The sequence below is a fragment of the Pongo abelii genome, chromosome 5 (assembly GCF_028885655.2).
Source record: "Pongo abelii isolate AG06213 chromosome 5, NHGRI_mPonAbe1-v2.0_pri, whole genome shotgun sequence".
NCBI classification, from domain to species: domain Eukaryota; kingdom Metazoa; phylum Chordata; class Mammalia; order Primates; family Hominidae; genus Pongo; species Pongo abelii.
This window is the reverse complement of record NC_071990.2, coordinates 84,816,973-84,836,367: the sequence shown is the minus strand read 5'-3', so window position 1 is coordinate 84,836,367 and position 19,395 is coordinate 84,816,973. Positions and strand designations below refer to the sequence as shown.

The window sequence follows — 19,395 nt, the reverse complement described above, 5'->3', positions numbered from 1 at the left end:
GAAAAGACAACCCACAAACTGAGAGAAACTATTTGCAGATCCTATATCTGATAAATAACTTATATTTACAGAATATAAAGAACTCTCAAAACAATAATAAAACAAATTCCCTAATAAAACAATGAGACAAAGACTTGAAAAGGCACTTCGCTAAAGATATACTGATGAAAAATCAGCATATGAAAAAATGCTGAATACCATTAGAGAAATGCAATTGAAAAATGAGATACTACTACGTATGCTTATTAGAATCAATAAAATTTAAAAGACTGATGTTACAATATGTTGGAAAGGAAGTGGAGCAACCAGAATTCACATACACTATGAGAAAGTTAAAATTGTACAACCATTTTGGAAAACTGTTTAGCAGTTTCTTAAAAAGACAAATGCCTATCTACCATATGACCCAGACATTCCTCTTCTAGGAACTTAAACAAATAGAAGCACATGTTCACACAAAGACTTATAAATGAATATTTACAGCAAATATTCATAGAAAATATTTATTTACAATAGCCAAAATTATAAGTAACCCAATAAATAAATAGATAAGCAAATTATGGTATGTATAGCCACACAATGAAACACTACTCAGCAATGAAAAGGAATGAACTATTGATACACACAACAACAGGGATGAATCTCAAAATAATTACGCTAAATGAAAGAAGCCAGGCAAAACAGGGTATGTACTGCATGATTTCACTTATATAAATGCCATGAAAATATGGACTGATCTATTGTAATGGAAAGCAGATCTGTAGTTTCAGGGAAAGGGATGGGAGGGAGGGATCATAAAAGGGCATCATAATTTTTATGGATGATGGACATGTTTATTATCTGGATTGTGGTGATGGTTTCTTGAGTGTATACTGTGTCAAAATGTATTAAATTGTGCACTTCAAATATGTAAAAATTATTTTGTCAATTATACCTCAAAGTTATTTTAAAAATGCAATTCAGTCCTGACCCACTTCAATGCCTGATTCGAGTGAGATAATCATCCTCTAGCCCTATCTACCTAACAGAGGAAAGAGGAATACATCTCTCATGGAAGATAATTTCCCATGTTGTATCAATGGATTTTTCATATACAATGTCTGCCAAATAATAAAAAATGTCTAGACATGCGAGATGTCAAGACCATATGATTAATAATATAAGAATAAGAAACATTAAACAATAGATGCAAATCCACAGATTACGTAGGCATCAGAGTTAGTAGAGTCCTTTTATAAAAACTATAAACTAATTAATTGCAATATTTTAAGAGCTTAGAGGAAATGATGGACAAAACAGATGAAAAGACAACGATTTTCACCAGAGAAATATACTAAATACATTTTTAAGAAGAATGAAACAGGTATTCTAAAACTGAATAAATAACATGTTTCCAGTTCTGGAAACACAGTAAACTGAGATAATTCGAATCCCTCTTAAATAAAACTTTTAGTAATGTTGGATAAAATACAACAACAAAAGAAATACAGAGCTAAGCATGAAGGAAAGTGAAGTTTCCAGGTGACAAAAATAAAGAAGAAACTTAAAGCCACAATCGTAAGCTTGTGAGCTGACAACACAGTGCCCTGAAAGGAGTGGGCTCGTATCTATTCAGGAAAAGGGCTCATCCCAGATGTAATGACTCTTGGCTTACTAAGACCACCCTGCCCTACCCCACCACACACACACATAAAAGGTATTGGAAGGGCTGCTTCTGTGATGGGCAGGAGAGTAGGACATAGATCACATAGAGCTTTCAGGTCATCATAAGGACTGTGGCTTTTTCACTGCATGAAATGGGAAGCCATTGAAGGATTTTGAACAGAGAAGTAACCCGACTTACAATATTTAAAGGATCACTTAGACCTCTCTGCTGAAAGTTCTCATAGTAGGCTTACAAAAATTAATTTAGGACAGGGGCAGCTTAGTGCCTAATAAATGTCACCTGTTATTGTTTGTAATGCATGCTGCTAGTGCCCACACAGGGTCCTTTACTATGCCTGTTCCCAGCTGCTAGGGATGTTAACCAGCACCTTCTTCTCTCAAGAATTACCCCTGATCAAAGCAGAAGCCATCTTACCCTGACTGGCTTGGGGCAACAGAAGATCATGCCCCTACCTCAGGATGGGACTGATTTTGTAGTGCAATTTGTGCCCCAGAACTTCCTGTGAGATCAGAATGTGGCCAGTCTGCAGCTGAGATGACATTCTTGGTGGTTTTTTCCCCTGCTCTAACTGCTTCCATCATTCGCCTTCTTATAGCTCACCTACAATAAATCTTTTCAGGCTTTTATGGAACACAACCTATGACACTGTTGTTATCATAATTATCTCTGAATTTATTATTTCTTTAATGCAAGTCATTTGCATGCATTTCACTTGAAGTCAAAGGCTGGTGCTTTCAAACTCACACTGGTAGGTCATAGAGTCCGTGGGTACTATATAGGCCAACTTGTACTACACTTACACTTGACACTATTCTGCTCTCTAATGAGGTGTTTTTGGAATGAAGTCTAACAACATTTGTGTTAAATTTTTAACATTTGTCTTTATTAATTTTACCATAAATGTATACCCAAGGTTATCTGGGTAGGTTCAGACTCTCATTATTCATTTTAAAAGCCATCCACAACCACATGGTCCCTCACATCCCAATTCTACCCCTGAAGTAACATTGCAAACTAGGTTAAAATCTCCTATACATACAACATCTGTATCCTAGACGAGGGATGGAGAAAAATAGAGTTTCTCTGTTTATATACATGAAAAAGAGGCAAAACATGAGAAAAAAAAACTTTGCTCCATAGAGAACAGATGGAAAGGATCCTAGAAATGTAAATACCTCTCTCTCCAGTATCTCTGGATTTTATGAACTATTTTTCCTTAAAATGTACACACATTCTTCCCAAGGCAGGTGTATTTCTCTGGAGACCTCTCACTAGGTATACAGTTGTAAACGAACTTCCCAAGGATTGTTCTTAGCTGAGGATCCCAAGTTTTCTGCAAAATTTATTCAAAAGCTCCAACTCCATAGAAAGACAAGAATATTTTCTCTGTGCCACTCACACACATCTGCCTTAAGAATCAGCACAAGCTGCCAACTCAACACCTCTGATCACAGGCTGCCTGAAGTCGCCTCTCTCCATATGTCTAAAAGCCTGGCCTAGACATAAAGACTTTCTATTTCTACTACACATCTTTTCTGGGTGACAGGATGGATTATTGTTCTACCAATAATAGACAATTTTTCAGTAGGTAATAAAATAGCTCACATACACAATATATATTTTGGCAAAGTCTTGGCAGCTTTCAGAAGGGAAAAAATCCATTGAATTTAACCTGAAGTGGTTGTACATCTCTAAAAGAGAAATTCAGGCATTTAAAAAATCACCTTCATTCTTTTCACAACTTCTTCAAAGTTGCCTCTTTTTCAAAAATCCCCAGTGACTTATACAATATACTCTTTGATCATTTTAGGTTTGGGAGGCAGTTTCCAAAGGCCTCTCAGGTTTCTGCACGTATAGTGAGCAGGGGAAAACTGACAGCCTTTGTCTCAGCTGTCTATTCAACAATGTTTGCAAAGTGAACAGCCTTGGAAGATGGAGATAGTGTCTCCCTCTGGAGCACAGAGCAGGTTTATTTACTATCCAGCATAACAAAGATAATATCTCCTTCTGAGGTAAAGGCCAGGGAGGTTTGCTCGCAACCCATTGTCAAAACACAGTGTTCCATTGTCAAAACACAGTGTTCCCCTAAGCTCAGGGTTCCTCAGCCGTGATGCCAACCCACTGTGTGCACAGCATCTCCTTGAGCCCTTGCATCTCCACACTGTGAGACCTGGAGGCAAGAGGAACTATATTACTTTCTATTGCTGTTGTAAAAAAACAAAACACAACTAAAAATGTGGAGTTGGCAATGGGCAGTGGCTGGTAGAATATTGAAGAACATGATATAAACTGATTAGATTGCCTTGAGTAGACTGTTAGTAGGAATATGGATGTGAACAACTCTAAGTGAGGACTCAGAGGAAAGTGCTGAGCATGATAGAAAAAAAATTATCTTGCCAGGCGTGGTGGCTCACGCCTGTAATCCCAGCACTTTGGGAGGCTGAGGCAGGCAGATCACGAAGTCAAGAGATCGAGACCATCCTGGCTAAGAGGTGAAACCCCATCTCTACTAAAAATACAAAAATTAGCCGGGCATGGTGGTGCACACCTGTAGTCCCAGCTACTTGGGAGGCTGAGGCAGGAGAATCGTTTGAACCCGGGAGGCGGAGGTTGCAGTGAGCCGAGATCACGCCACTGCACTCCAGCCTGGCAACAGAGCGAGACTCCATGTCAAAAAAAAAAAAAAAAATTATCTTATGAACTACCTAAATCATCATGAACAGACTATTGGTAGAAGTATGGACACTAAAGGTACTGCAGATGAAAGTTAAAATAGAAATGAGGAACATGTTATTGGAAACTGGAGAAAAGGAGATCCTTGTTACATAGCAGCAGAAAGCTTAGGTGAATTGTGCCCTGCAATTATGTAGAAAGCAAAATATGTAAATAATAAAGTTGAATATTTAGCTGAGAGGATTTCCAAGCAAAATATTAAAGATGAGGACTGGTTTCTTCTTGCTGCTGATAGTAAAATGCAAGAGGAAAGAAAAATTGAGGGAAGAACTTTAAGTGAAGAGGAATCAGGATTGATGATTTGGGAAATTCTCAGCTAATTACATTGCAAAAACACTAAAATTAGGAGATTCATCATCAGGAAAGCATGCTCTGGAGAGAAAGCCAAGGACCGTGACTAGGCAACCTTTGCTATTGTCTCAAAAGAAACAGAGTATTAAATCACATAGGGGGCTCTCTTTGAAAAAATTAGGAGTGTGACTCATGGATCATTTTATCCATTTAAGTACTAACTAGGAATAGAGATAGGGTTATTCAGGAGTGATCCACAGAAGAGCCTCTTGCCTAATGTAGTAAGTTTCTGTGATATATCCAGGAGACCCCCTAGTTCTTAAAAATGTTATACCAGCAGAAACACTGTCAACTTTGAGACAGCCAGGCTGGTTGGTTTCCTGTTTTGGAGTGGTTTAGAGAAAAAGAACAAAAGCTCCTTCCTCAAGTTGTAGCTTACCTAACTTCCAGCCAATCAGCAATAAAAGATCCAAGAAGCTGTTAACCACAAGTTCCTGCTTTAAGGGATTAGGGACTTCCCTGAGGGCCCGTATGCATACTTAGACTCAAACTTCAACTCACAGCTACCCCTTCCTAATTTTAATGCTAAAAGTCACTACGAGGGGTGGAGATTTAAAATGTAATGTGACATGTGATGTATGAAGAAGCATGTGAAGCCACTGCCCAAGCGCTAGAGAAACTCCTCCTATACATACCCTGATAAAACACTTATCTATGGAAAGGCCCTGTAAAACTAACTCACATACTACCCTCAGGGAGCAGCCTGCCCTTTTCCTTGTGCAGTGCTGACTTCCTTGTGTACAAGCTAAAATAAAGCTTTCTATTTCTCTTTGCTGATACGTCTGGTGATCTGTATTTCCATCCTGGAAGATTACAAGAACCCAGGGTGCTGATTACATCTCATGGCACTCCAGATAGAACCCTCATTTTAGGGTCCTATGGGAGCAAATGGCACAGCCCAGAGGACAGAGATGGCTGACCAGGCACAAACCAAGGCAGCTGCACCATTGTTTCACCCTGCAACATTGTTTCAGCCCTGGTGCCTTGGTGAGTCAAGTTCCTACATAGGATAAGTCCCCATTCCCTTTTTCTTTCTCTCTCTCTCTATTTTTCTTCCCCTATTCTCTCTCTTTCTCTTTGCTCCTATGTTTGGTGATCTCTCTTGATGTCTATACTGGAAGATTACAAGAACCTAGGGCACTGATAACAACTTCAACTGAAATGGACAGAGTGAGGGCAAGATGAATGAAGGCTATCAGACTCCCAAAATTCTACATGCAGAAAAAGAGGCTGATAAAACTACTCAGCTACAAACACATTGTACCTTTCAAGAAAAAGAAAAGATGATTCCAAGAGTGGAGCTTCAGGCCCAGAGGATGTAGCCAGAAGTCACAAAAGACTATTTCCAGGCCTTGCAGCTTAACAGTTTTCCCAGTTTGAAGGATTTGTTATTTTTTGGGACCGACGGTTCATTTTTTCCCTCCATTTTCTCCTTTTTGGAATGGGAATACGGTTGATCCTTGAACAACATAGGGTTGAACTGCACGTGTCCACTTGTATGCAGATTCTTTTCAACCAAATGGGGATTGAAAATACAGTATTCTTGGGATGCGAAACCCACATATACGGAGAGCTAATTTTCATATACACGGGTTCTGCAGGACCTACCGTGGAACTTAAGTATGCTAGGATTTTTGTGTATACAGGGGGCCTGGAACCAATCCCCTGCATATACTGAAAGACAACTATATTAGTAACTAGTATCTTATGTTGGTCACATCATTGTATTTTGGGAGAAAATAACTTATTTTCTAGTTTTACAGGTCCACAGATGGAGAGTTTTTCCCCAGGATAAATCATACCCAGCATCTCACTAATACTGAAATTAGATGGTTAAGATAATAAGATTTGGGACTTTTAGGCTGATAAGATTTAGGTAATACATGTGACTTTGAATTGATTCTATAGTGAATTGAGACTGTGGAGTATATTGGGATGGGGTGTATGTATTGTGCATATAGAATGGATATAAACCTTTGGGGCCAAAGGGAAGACTAGCAGGCTAATGGTTCCCCAAACGTGTCCACATCCTAATCCCTGAAACCTGTCAATATGTAGCCTTATGTGGCAAAAGGCACACACTTTACGGATGTGATTAAATGAAGGATCTCAAGATGGGGAGATCATCTTAGGTAACCCAATGTAATCACAAAGGTCGTTATAAGAGAGAAGCAGGATGGTTAAAGACAGAGATGTAAAGTGGAAGAAGAGGAGCTACAGAGTGGGAGCAACCCCTGGAAGATAGAAAAGGCAAGAAAACTGATTAATCCTGAGAGCCTCCAGATGGAATGCTGCTGTGCTAACACCTTGATTTTAGCCCACTGAAACTGATTTTAGACTTCTCTACTCTAGAACTGTAAGAGAATAAATTTGTGTTGCTCTAAGGTCACTAAATTTGTGGTAATTTGTTACAACAGCAGTAGGAAACAGACTCAGGAACCAACATGAGCATGAAGCATATGTGGCCTGCTGTGCTGTAATGAAGATTTTTGTCTCTGACCCAAGACTCTTGTGTCTTCTGGCAGCATCCATGAGACTATGGCAAGCTGACTTGCAGAAGGGGCAAAATCTTGGACCATTCACAGTTCTTAACATTTAGTTCATAAAAATGATGATATAGTCATGGGTATTTGTCTGACCTTTAAATATCTTTCAATCTTCTGATCAATAAATCTACTTCTAAATAAGATACCACTTAAGTAGCTGTGAACTTTAATAATATAGCCCATGACTTATATTTCATTAAATAAATTATGAATAATCATACTCACATTAGAAGTTAAACTCTGACCAGGCACGGTAGCTCATGCCTGTAATCCCAGCACTTTGGGAGGCCAAGGCAGGCAGACCACTTGAGGTCAGGAGTTCGAGACCAGCCTGGCCAACATATAGTGAAATCCCGTCTCTACTAAAAAATACAAAAATTAGCTAGGCATGGTGGCACGTGCCTGTAGTCCCAGCAACTTTGGAAGCTGAGGCAGGAGAATCACTTGAACCCAGGAGGGGAGGCTGCAGTGAGCCATCCAGCCTGGGCGACAGAGCAAGACTCCGTCTCTCAAAAAAAAAAAAAAAAAAAAGTTAACAAACTCAGCATTCTTTAATACTCTCGCTCTCTTGCATAAAAAATTCATGAAAATATAGCATCTATTTGTAAAAATATGTTAAAGTAGCTTTAATTATAAAAAAAAATTCCATGCTTTGTTTTACTATTTAGAGTCTTAAAGAATGATATTTTCTTTAAAATACACAATAGAAAAGGGATTTCTTTCAGCGAAATAATCCCTAAATGAAATCTCATGCATGATTCAGATCACCAGAATCCCAGAGATGGTAGAGTCAGCACTGCCTACTCCAAGAAGTTAGGAGACATTATAAACATGGTACAACTTTTTGGGAAATAAAAAATTGGATGTGTGAAAATAAAGAACCAGAGAAAATTTCTGTGCAGTCAAATGCATTTATTTTGTAGCTTAAGCAAGACAGGTGGTGAACAAATTCATAATGAAAATGCCACCCAGAGGTTAACAGCTTGCCATGCATGCAACTGTGTGCACAAAATCAAGTTGTTTTAATACCAGTGTGCAGCTTTGATTCCTCCATGAAATTAAAGCTGTGTTGCTCACTTATTTACATAACTCAGGCCACCCTGAATATCTGCTAGTAGGGAATTTACAACCCACTGACCATCTCAGCTCAAAGCCAGATGACTATCACCTACACATCTGCCAAGGTAACAGCACGGCAAATAGTATTTTTCTTGTTCTGTAGCCAATGGCACAGATACACCAACACAGAGATACCCAGAAGGCACCTCCTCTCACCCAGCTTACAAGCTTTCTAACATTTCCTGGGGACAAGAGTACCATGCATGTACTACGAATTGGTACTTATTCTGAGGCAGGGGATGGCTGTCCCCAGGTTAGAGCATGGGTGGTTGGAAGTTCTCAGAAGAGCTGTTTCAGCACAACCCACCAGCAACACTGGCCACCGTGACTGTGTAAGATGAGTCTCCTGACATTCTGGTAGACACCCAGATCCCCTGACTAAAGCTTGGCTCAATTAGGGTTGAGTGGAAGGTACAGAGATTTGGGAGAGCCTACAAGAGATACGAGGCAGTACCCTAGTTTATACTGTTTTATGTATAGCTCAGCCTCATCTGAAGGCAAAGTCATAAATTCACAAAATATTAGAGGTGGGATGGATCACTCCAGACCTGTCAACCTACAGTTAAAAATGGGGCAGCCCAGAGAGGTAAAGCAACTCGCTAAAGGTAGAGCACAGTAGCGGCAGGGCCAGATTAGAACATGGTAGGCTAATCCTCACCCAAGAATGCTGACAATAAGTATTTGGCCAAATTTTTCAACAAGCAAGACGAGCTAGTATAAATCAGAGGTGTCCAATCTTTTGGCTTCCCTGTGCCACATTGGAAGAAGAGTTGTCTTGGGCCACACATAAAATACACTAACACTAACAATAGCTGATAAGCTTTAAAAAAAAAAATAGCAAAAAAAAAAAAAATCTCATGTTTTAAGAAAGTTTAAAATTTGTATTGGGCCACATTCAAAGCTGTCCTGGGACACATTCCGCGGGTTGGACAAGTTTGGTGTAAATACTTTAATACCCCCAAAGCTCCAAATGTATTAAAAAGCAAAAACAAAACAAAACAAAAAACCACTCAGCTTAATCAGCTCAGCTCTCTTCTAAAGGGGTCTCTTCTCTGTCTCTCTGTCTCTATCTCTGTGTCTCTCTCTCCCCTAAACACACACAATTTTGGTGGATGTAGATTTCTTGCTACATAAAGATAGAATCCACATCTTCAGGAAGACCCTTTACAGAGCATGTTTCTCAATCCAGGTCTTTATGTGAGATCTGGGGAAGTGGCTTAGTTTCCAGAACAATAGGTGGTTCAGAAATCAGAAGATCATCCTCCCCAAAGGAGTTCTGGTCTGTGTTCACAAAGTTGGGGATGTCAAACTTCATGAGCCTGTTCAGCTCCTCCTCTGGCTGCCCACTGCTTCTGATGGCTTCCTGGAGTTGGACATCACTGTCAAGGGCTGTGGTCTGGTGACAAGCTTTGGCTCTGTCCAAGCGTTCCACCTCATTGATGTAGCAGTGAAAGAGAGACCTGGACTCCTCGTTGCCTTGGCGAGAAAATACCTTATCTGGCTCCAGAGGTCTTCCAAAGTCTGACACAAAGCTGTTCATTCTGAATCTCTTCTCTGAGGACTCTGCATTGCTATTTAAAAAAAGAAAATAAAAGATTGCTTACACTCCAGCCCATTCACCTGCAGAATCATGGTTTTCTGCACATAGGGCAGGCCAGCACATTTCCACTAAGCACCTAGTGAGTGTAAGCCCCTTGCATGGCATACAGACAAACATGAGAAATAAGAGAAATCCCTTCTGAGTATGTACAGATAAACCCAAGGCAAAGGCTTCAAGATGAGGGCCCCCAGATCATCCTGAAAACAGACACCTTGCTGAGGAATTCCCCCAATATTCTGCAGACACACCAGTATTTTTCAGTGGAATTCTTGGACCATTTGCATCATAATTACTTGAAGTGCCTCTTAAAATGCAGATTTCTGGGTCACAGACCCTCAGAATCTGTGAATGTAGGCTCAGTAATAAGCATTTTCATGTATTCTCTAAGGATCATTACTCATACCGAAGTTTAGAACCACTGGCCTAAAAACAATAATACTATCTCATAGGGGTACATTAAATATTTGCCAAAATGCTATAATATCCATTTTTCTCACTTGATTCTCAAAAGTAACCAATACAGTCACTTAGGGCAAGAATTACGATGTGCATTTTAGAAACATATGAACTCAGGTAAGGAGCAGTCAAATTGCCCACTTAGTCACAAAATCAGTTTGTGATATGAGTGGGAATAAAACCCAGATTTCTAATTCCTTGTTTCCTTTAATTGGAACAAATAAGCAGTTCAAGGGTAATAAATGAGTCAACGAGTGAATAAAATAACTCTCAATTAGTCCCACAAGTGCATGAAAGAAAGAGCCCAGGTAAGCTGAGAACCTGATACTCCATCTGCTTTAATCACCATCCTTTCCAGACTTAAAGAAGAATTGCCCATGCACAGGTAGTGACTCCTTAAGGGCACAAATCATGACTGAACGTGTTTTCAAGTCCAGAACAGAACCTGACAAAAATCAAGCTCTGGAGTTTGTGCTCAACAGATGTGTAATCCTCTCAGTGTTTCCAGTTCTTAAATCTCTTCCTTCCCATCCTATCACTCAGGAAAAAGCACTATGACCAAATTCTGTAAGAATTTGGGCAGAGGAGAAAAAAAAAAACAAAAAAAACACAGGTCTGGAAAACCTGATCATATATCACTAAACTCCAAATTATCAAAATCATCTGGATTTCAGAGGTCAGCAACCCTAGAAGGTTTGTAATCCAGCTAGCTGAAGGAATTTTAATATCAGATTTGTCTCCTAGCATGGTTACCTGGGTGACATCAAGCAAGAAATCCTTTCAGAAACCTGCATTTTTCCTTTTAATAATAAGCCAGGTTAACAATTTTCATTGCCCACTAAACGAACATGTTGTGAAGGTCAAGGGTTTATGCAAGAATCCAATATTCTACTATGTCAGGTATTCAGAATTCAGAGAAAATCATTTTAGAGAGACTGAAGGTTTATGCTTTAGTGCAAATTTACACGGTCTTCTTTGTCTTTCTGTAAATGAGTTTCCCTCAATTGTCATTTCACTCAGGTTTAAAAGATATTTGAGAACAGGGATGAGTGTGCCAGCAACCTGTGACCTGATAAACTAAAATGTCACCTAGGAAAAAGAGTGGCTTAAAGTTGTGAAAGGAAAATATCTTGGACCCCCAAATCACTAAGCTAAAGGGAAAAGTCAAGCTGGGAGCTGCTTAGGGCAAACCTGCCTCCTATTCTATTCAAAGTCACCCCTCCGCTCACTGAGATAAATGCATATCTGATTGCCTCCTTTGGAGAGGCCAATCAGAAACTCAAAAGAATGCAACCATTTGTCTCTTATCTACTTAAGACCTGGAAGTTCCCTCCCTGCTTTGAGTAGTCCTGCCTTTCCAGACTGAACCAATGTTCATCTTACATATGTTGATTTATGTCTCATGTCTCCCTAAAATGGATAAAACCAAACTGTGCTCTACCCACCTTGGGCACATGTTTTCAGGACCTCCTGAGGCTGAGTCATGGGCATGTGTGCTCAACCTTGGCAAAATAAACTTTCTAAATTAACTGAGACCTGTCTCAGATTCTGGGGGTTCACAAAGCATTTGGAGAAAGCATAATTAAGATTGCTGGGGCCCACACCATTCCTCAATTCCAAGGCTAAGAAGCTCTGAGAAATAGCTTTTCTGCCTACCTGCGGCACCAGCTGAGTGTGACAGCAGACCCAGAAGCCCAGCTGTGTGTGGCTGCTCTTCCATAACACAGCTATGTTTCCTGGAATTAAAGTCCATTAGTCACCCTTGCTGGAGAACTGAGGTACAAGAGACCAAGAGAATTTTGTCCCTCCCCAGGACAGTGCCAAGGCAGTGGACATTAAAGCCCCTCTGAGGTGCCTTTCCTGCCCCCTGAGGCTACCCTGCGCTCCCATGGCCACCTCCTCCCCTCTAGCTTCCTCCAGATGATCCCTTGGTATGGCAACAGTACAATGTGTCTGATTCTCCCTTCCTGAGAAGAGCAAAAAGTTCATCTTTGTACTCTTAGAGTCCGGTAAATACTAAACGCTCAATACACCGGGCTTTTATTTGTCTCTTCTTTCCTTGACTGATAGACAAAAGGACCTGTATATTGTGAAAGTTGTCAGAATAAACATGGAGTCACTTAATGTTATTAAAAAATATCCTGATGAATAGAGCTGGGGAAGGCCATGAAGTGGGAATTCTCACTCACAAATGTCTGATAACGAGAACCATCACGAAAGACCGCAAAAACCATAACCTTGCACCAAAAAAATACTTCTATATAAGGACATCTGCCCAGCAACTGCCTGTCCAACCTGGAACTGGCACTACCCATATTGTTCCTTGTAGTTAAGGATAACTCTCTCCAAACAACTATGTAATCCTCATTACTTTTCCTTTAAAAACCTTTGTCTTCTTTTACTTCCCAGAATATGCATATAAGTTATATGGCATGAGTATTTTCATTGCAATGACCCACTACCATGTAAACATCATTTTCTTTCAGAGAACCTCTCAGTATTTGTTATTTAGGTTGACATAAATGGTCTCCAGAAGCGGAACCTGAAGCAAGATCACTTTTGGAAGGAATCAGTGATTCTTGGAACCTGCGGGCTGTGCTCACCTTGAGCTCTTTAAGCTCTCGGCTTCCATGGCTCACCTGTTCTGCCCTGGTGAGCCTTCACCCAGGCTAAGTGCCTTCTTCCTGATAGAAGCTTTTTGACTTTATCTGAGATTTGGTTTGGTTATAAGCCTACCTTAAATGAAGAACGCTGCATCTCTCTTGGAACTATAAAATACTGTTTTTGGCAAGCCCTTCCTGAGAAGTGTCCTTGTGGAGAGTACTCTGGTTTCTACAGAATTTACAATCTGTCTTGGAGACATGTCTTTTCTGGTGAGTTCATTTTTGGTTCTTTCTGCATGCCTAGTTTAATATTTTGTTTGATCTGCAATGCCTGGGTTAAAATTTCTGTGAACACTCCGATTTGGGTTTGGTTATGCATGTGTGTAAATGATTTGGCTCTTCCCCCTTGCTTGTTTCTGAAAATCTTTCAAGAGCAAAAATAAACATCCTAAGTGGTGGGTGCAGGATGGCTAATTAAAAGCCACTATGTTGGTTGCCACTGTATAAGACACCAGTCTAAACTCCTGACATTTTCCTGACAAGATTTAAAGAATTTTCTTTGCACACCAGTACAAACTCCTGACGTTCCCCTGACATGATTTATGGGATTTTCTTTGCTTTAAGAAATTAATAAGAAATGAAGGGGCCAGGCGCGGTGTCTCACGCCTTTAATCCCAGCACTTTGGGAGGCCGAGATGGGCGGATCACGAGGTCAGGAAATCGAGACCATCCTGGCCAACACGGTGAAACCCCGTCTCTACTAAAAATACAAAAAATTAGCCGGGCACAGTGGCGGGTGCCTGTGTAGTCCCAGCTACTTGGGAGGCTGAGGCAGGAGAAGGGCGTGAACCCGGGAGGTGGAGCTTGCAGTGAGCCGAGATCGTGCCACTGCACTCCAGCCTGGGGACAGAGCGAGACTCTGTCTCAAAAAAAAAAAAAAAAAAATGACGAGTTAATGAGTGCAGCACACCAACATGGCACATGTACACATATGTAACAAACCTGCATGTTGTGCACATGTACCCTAAAACTTAAAGTATAGTGATAATAAAATAAAATAAAATAAAATTAAATTAAATTAAAAAAAAAGAAATGAAATGAGATTCTCAAATATCAAGGCATGCCAGGTCTTCTGGGACTCCAGCTGGCTACATGGCTTTTCCCGGTGCACACAAACTCAATGGGCATCATGGAGATCATTCAAACTCCCCAAGCCTGTTTATCTTAGAGATGAAATAGAAACTGCAAATATAGAGTTAATACATAGAGCCTTCTGGGCTCTCTCTCCTCTATTTTATTTTTCTGCCTATTTTGAATCTGCAGACTTTTCTGCTGGTGTTAAGACAAACTCACTGCTTATGGCATTCCAGTCAAAATGCAAAAAACTTAACAGCTTTACAGATTACAACATGTTCATGAAAACCAACAATTTAGACACTTTTGGAAATGTAAATCTAGGTTTGTCTGACTAAAAAGTGCTTTGGGTAATGGAACACTTAATTAAATGATTGGTATTCTAAAAGCAAATAACTACATACATGTTTATAAAAGTTAGCCTCTCAGATCAAACAAGTCAAAATCTTGAGCTCAGAGGAATACTATATCTTTGTCTGGCATAAAAATTGCTTTATCTACTACGGAGGGACTAGAAAAAGCTGGAAAAAAAACCTGTTAAAATGCTTCTTCACCCACATTGACTAGTCAAGCAAACCAGACCAGCAAACAAAAGATAGATTTGTTACTAAAAATTCAAGGCCACTTGAAGATTTTATTTTTCTTATACAATTTAGCCAGTCCTGGCTAAAATATAAATGTTAAAAATATACCCTAAACTCATTTGAAACTGAAATAAAGGATAAGAGAGGTTTATTATTATTATTATCAAACTGCTATGAAAATTTCCTTATCCAAAATTTTAGTTCACAGCCTTAATAAGATTATCTATTGGGGCAAATAAACATTAGCCATGTGAACAGGTCCCATTTGTCAGAAATATAATTTGAGTTCAACTGTCCTTTTACAAACTGAGTTTGTATTACTATGTTACACTGTCTCATGACTAAAATATCCAGATGAAAGCTAGAGAATCTGCTTCTATGTATTTGTGTTGTCTGTATGTTTTAACGTTGTGTGTATATAATATTTTTCTACTAAAATATATTAAAGAGATCTGATTAATAAATTTAAAAGGGAAGAAAAGCACTTAAATTGAGTACTGTAACAAAAATATAGTAACTAACCCATGTGTTTTTAGTTCACATTACTTAAATAATTTTTTGATAAATAAGCTGGTTTTAAGTTTGTTGATAAAATAAAAATAGGTCTTCAAAATTGTCAGCATACATTTTTGCCTGGGTTTACTGTTCATCTAGATTGTACTAGATGTTTTAAGGTGATAAAATTATAAACTCACCCTAAAAACAGAATAAATTTGGTTCTGTAATTATTTGATATGTAAGACTAATTTCATATTGTTGGCTTAATAAAAGCAGCTGTATCTTCTGAGTTACTGGCAAAATACCCACATATGTAACTTTAAGGTTCTTAGGTGAACACCTGATATTCACAGGCTATAAAAATGATTAACAGGGAAATAACTTAAAATGATGACTAGCTTTGTCTAATATCTCAGTTTCTATGAGTAATCCAGGTATAATTGTTAAATGTAAACAGGCCAGGCATGGTGGCTGTTGGGAATAATGCTCAAAATCCTAAGGAGATTGAACACTCAAACAAGGGATTTTTAGCAAAGCAATTTTACTTTTGTGTAGAGGGATTTTGTTTTGTTTTGTTTTTTTTGCCAGTCACCATGAGAGCACACTTGAACCAAGGGGCATGAAAGCCTTTATTTCTGACGCAAGTCCTGTCCCTGTACTCTTTTTCTATCGGCCGGGGTCGGTTTGCACAATCTGAATTAATCTCGGTTGGTTAGATATTTGAACTTTTTTTAGATAAGGTGGGCATGTAAGGGAGAGAGGGGAAAAGGGGAAGGGGTGTCTGTGATGAGCTAGAGGGCTAGTCTTTTTTTTAAATAAGGAAAGGAATGTGAGCTTGTACTGATAAGCCTGGTACTGTGGCATGTCCTGGCATGTAACAAAGGCAGAAAGGAAAAAAAGAGAAAAAGGAGAAAGGGTGGGGGAGTGGGTACTATGAATTAAAGAATAAAAGATTGATCAGGCTATTTGAAGAGAAATCTCATCACATCTCACAGTGGCTCATGTCTATGATCTCAGCACTGTGGAAAGCCAAGGCAGGAAGATTATTTGAGCTCAGAAGTTCGAGATCAGCCTGGGCAACATGGCAAAAGCCCTTCTCTACTGGTAAGCAGGAGAGAGAGACATGGAGAAAGTTATAAGTAAGAAGATGCACTTTCGGTAAGGAAGGTTAAAAAGAAAAGAGAATAATTTCGTATAAGAAAGAATCTGTGTAGTAAATTTTTGTTCTAAAGTAAAATGACTGGTCATTTAAGAAAGAGGAAGAATGGGACAAAACTAAAGGCTTAAGCATGTTACTGAAGATTTGAGCAGGTCATGAAAGGTTCATGAAGGCTATAATTAGATGGGAATTATCTATAAGCCTTGCTAAAGATTGAGCTTTAATATTAAAAGTACACTAATACGAGAGAGAAAAAGTTATATTTCTAGAGAAAAACTACAACACTCTTGTTGTTAGGTTTTTAGCCCTGTGCATTATTTTCAAGTTCTTGTTATCTGCCTATAGAATAGACTGGATCCTGAATTATTCTAGATTCTTTCAATCCAACTCTCTACCGTGGAATTACTAAAAATGCAAACTGTTCTGTTTCTAAAGCCCTATAACCTTAAACTTGGTGAATTTTAAGGGACAAGTCTAATGTCTAATGTATGGGTCACACAGAGAGTTCACCAAAGCACCTGTATTAATCTGTTTTCACACTGCTATAAAGAACTACCTGAGTCTGGGTAATTTATAAAGAAAAGAGGTTTAATTGACACATAGTTCTGCATGGCTAGGGAGGTCTCAGGAAACTTACAATTATAGTGGAAGGCAGAGGGAAAGCAAGGCACATCTTACACGGCAGCAAGAGAGGGGGAACCCACCATATACTTTATTTATTTATTTATTTATTCATTCATTCATTCATTCATTTATTTTTAAGATGGAGTCTTGTTATGTCACCCAAGTTGGAGTGCAGTGGCTTGATCTTGGCTCACTGCAACCTCTGCCTCCCAGGTTTAAGTGATCCTCCTGCCTCAGCCTCCCAAGTAACTAGGATTACAAGCATGTGTCACCACCCTCGGCTAATTTTTGTATTTTTAGTAGAGACAGGATTTCACCATGTTGGCCATGCTGGCCTTGAACTCCTGACCTCAAATTATCCATCTGCCTCGGCCTCCCAAAGTGCTGGGATTACAGGCGTGAGCCACTGTGCCCGGCCAAGGAATCATCACAGACTTTTAAGCCATCACATCTTGTGAGAACTCACTATCACAAGAATAGCATAGTGGAAGCTGCCCCCATGATCCAATCACCTCCTACCAGGTTCCTCCTATGACACATGGGGATTACAACTTGAGATGAGATATGGGTAGGGACACAGAATCCAAACATATCGGCACCTTATGCCATAAACAGTCACATTCAAACTGCAAACCAGGGTGAGAAGTTGACAGCTTCATGCAGTAGACAGTTTTTCCCAAGACATCAGAAAAAGACTCCATATCATAATGAGACTTTGACCCCTCTTAATGCCTACCTTTTTCATTTGACAGGATAATGGTGCACTTGAAATTTCAGACTCAATACCTTTTGCTGGTAACTTTAAAAAACCTGACCTAAGAGATCCTTTAGTGCACCAAATGGGTGACTTTGTCAACATCCCTAATACAACTGTTGTTCTCTGTCTGCTCTACTTTAATTCAACCCACCCATGGGATGCCAGGTAATAAAATTGCTCTATATTATCTATTGTTTAAATAAATAAATATACGTGCTATTGCTAATACTACATACTGTACCTAGATATATTCCTCTGGGAAAATTGAGACCCATATATACAAAATAAGAAAACAGGTCACATAGTTAAAACAAGCCTCACCTAATCCCCTGTGTTCATTTGATTTATTCAGTTGGTTGCCTTTAAGCCCAGGTTCATGCCTCAAAACTGTTAGGCAAACCGAGATTATCATATTACTATTAATTTTACTTTCTACTTTTCTTTGTAAACTTTGTACCTATTACTTGTTGAAAATTCTTCAGAAGTACAACTCCTAACAGAATAATGCTGGACCAGCACTTTGAAGTGATAGCCAACACCTACAAAACAGACAAAATTGAACTTAAATATGGACTTCAGGTAGACTTAGCCTGAGAGCCGCTCCCTCCAAACTTCCTTTGTTGCTCAAATGTGGCTAAAAGCCTTTTGACACTGATTCCTAGTCACCAATAACTTCCCTCTAATGTAGGACTAGATTAAACCAAACCAGTACAGGTAAATCCCAGCACCAAGGGACAATCAAAATTTAACTACGGGATGATTCATCAGTGATGCTTTTTGAGAAAGATCTTCATCAAAAGAGGGAAATGTGAAAGTTGTCAGAATCAAAATGAAGTCACTTATGTTAAAAACCCTGGCAATAGGGCGCGGTGGCTCACACCTATAATCCCAGCACTTTGGGAGGCTGAGGTGGGTGGATCATGAAGTCAGGAGATCCAGACCATCCTGGCTAAAATGGTGAAACCCCATCTCTATCAAAAATACAAAAAATAATTAGCCAGGTGTGGTGGCAGGCACCTGTAGTCCCAGCTACTTGGGAGGCTGAGGCAGAAGAATGGCATGAACCGGGGAGGCAGAGCTTGCAGTGAGCAAAGACCATGCCACTGCACTCCAGCCTGGGTAACCAAGCAAGACTCCATCTCAAAAGAAAAATCAAACAAACAAAAAAAACCTGGCAATAGAGCTGGGGAAGGTTATGAAACGAGGGTCCTCATGCATGAGTGCCTGTTAATAAGAATCATCACAAAAGACTCTGCAAAAGCCATAACCTTGCACAAAGACCACCTCAGTCTTACAACAAAAAGATATTTCTGCAAGGACATCTACCCAGCAACTATCTGTCCAACCTTGACTGACGCCACCTTTGTTATTAACCCTTGTAGCCAAGGATAATTATCTTGAAATAATTGTGTAATCCTCCTCACTTTTCCTTTCAATATCTTTATCTTCCTTTACCTCCTAGAATACACACATAGTTTACTATGGTATGAGTATTCCCATTGCAGTGCCCTATTACCAAATAAATATCATTTTCTTTCAGAGAGCCTCTGTTTGTTAATTTGGGT

General features: G+C 39.4%; 1 protein-coding gene across 1 annotated transcript in view; it reads right to left on the bottom strand.

Annotated features, from left to right (window-relative positions):
• Window positions 1-8,193: 8,193 nt before the first annotated feature.
• Window positions 8,194-19,395, bottom strand: part of MRAP2 (melanocortin 2 receptor accessory protein 2) — a 58,021-nt gene continuing 46,819 nt past the window's right edge. Inside the window, exon 4 of the mRNA XM_024248557.3 lies at window positions 8,194-9,986. Coding sequence (XP_024104325.1) covers window positions 9,596-9,986 — 391 coding nt within the window. The 3' untranslated portion in view covers window positions 8,194-9,595. The remainder of the gene's footprint in view (window positions 9,987-19,395) is intronic.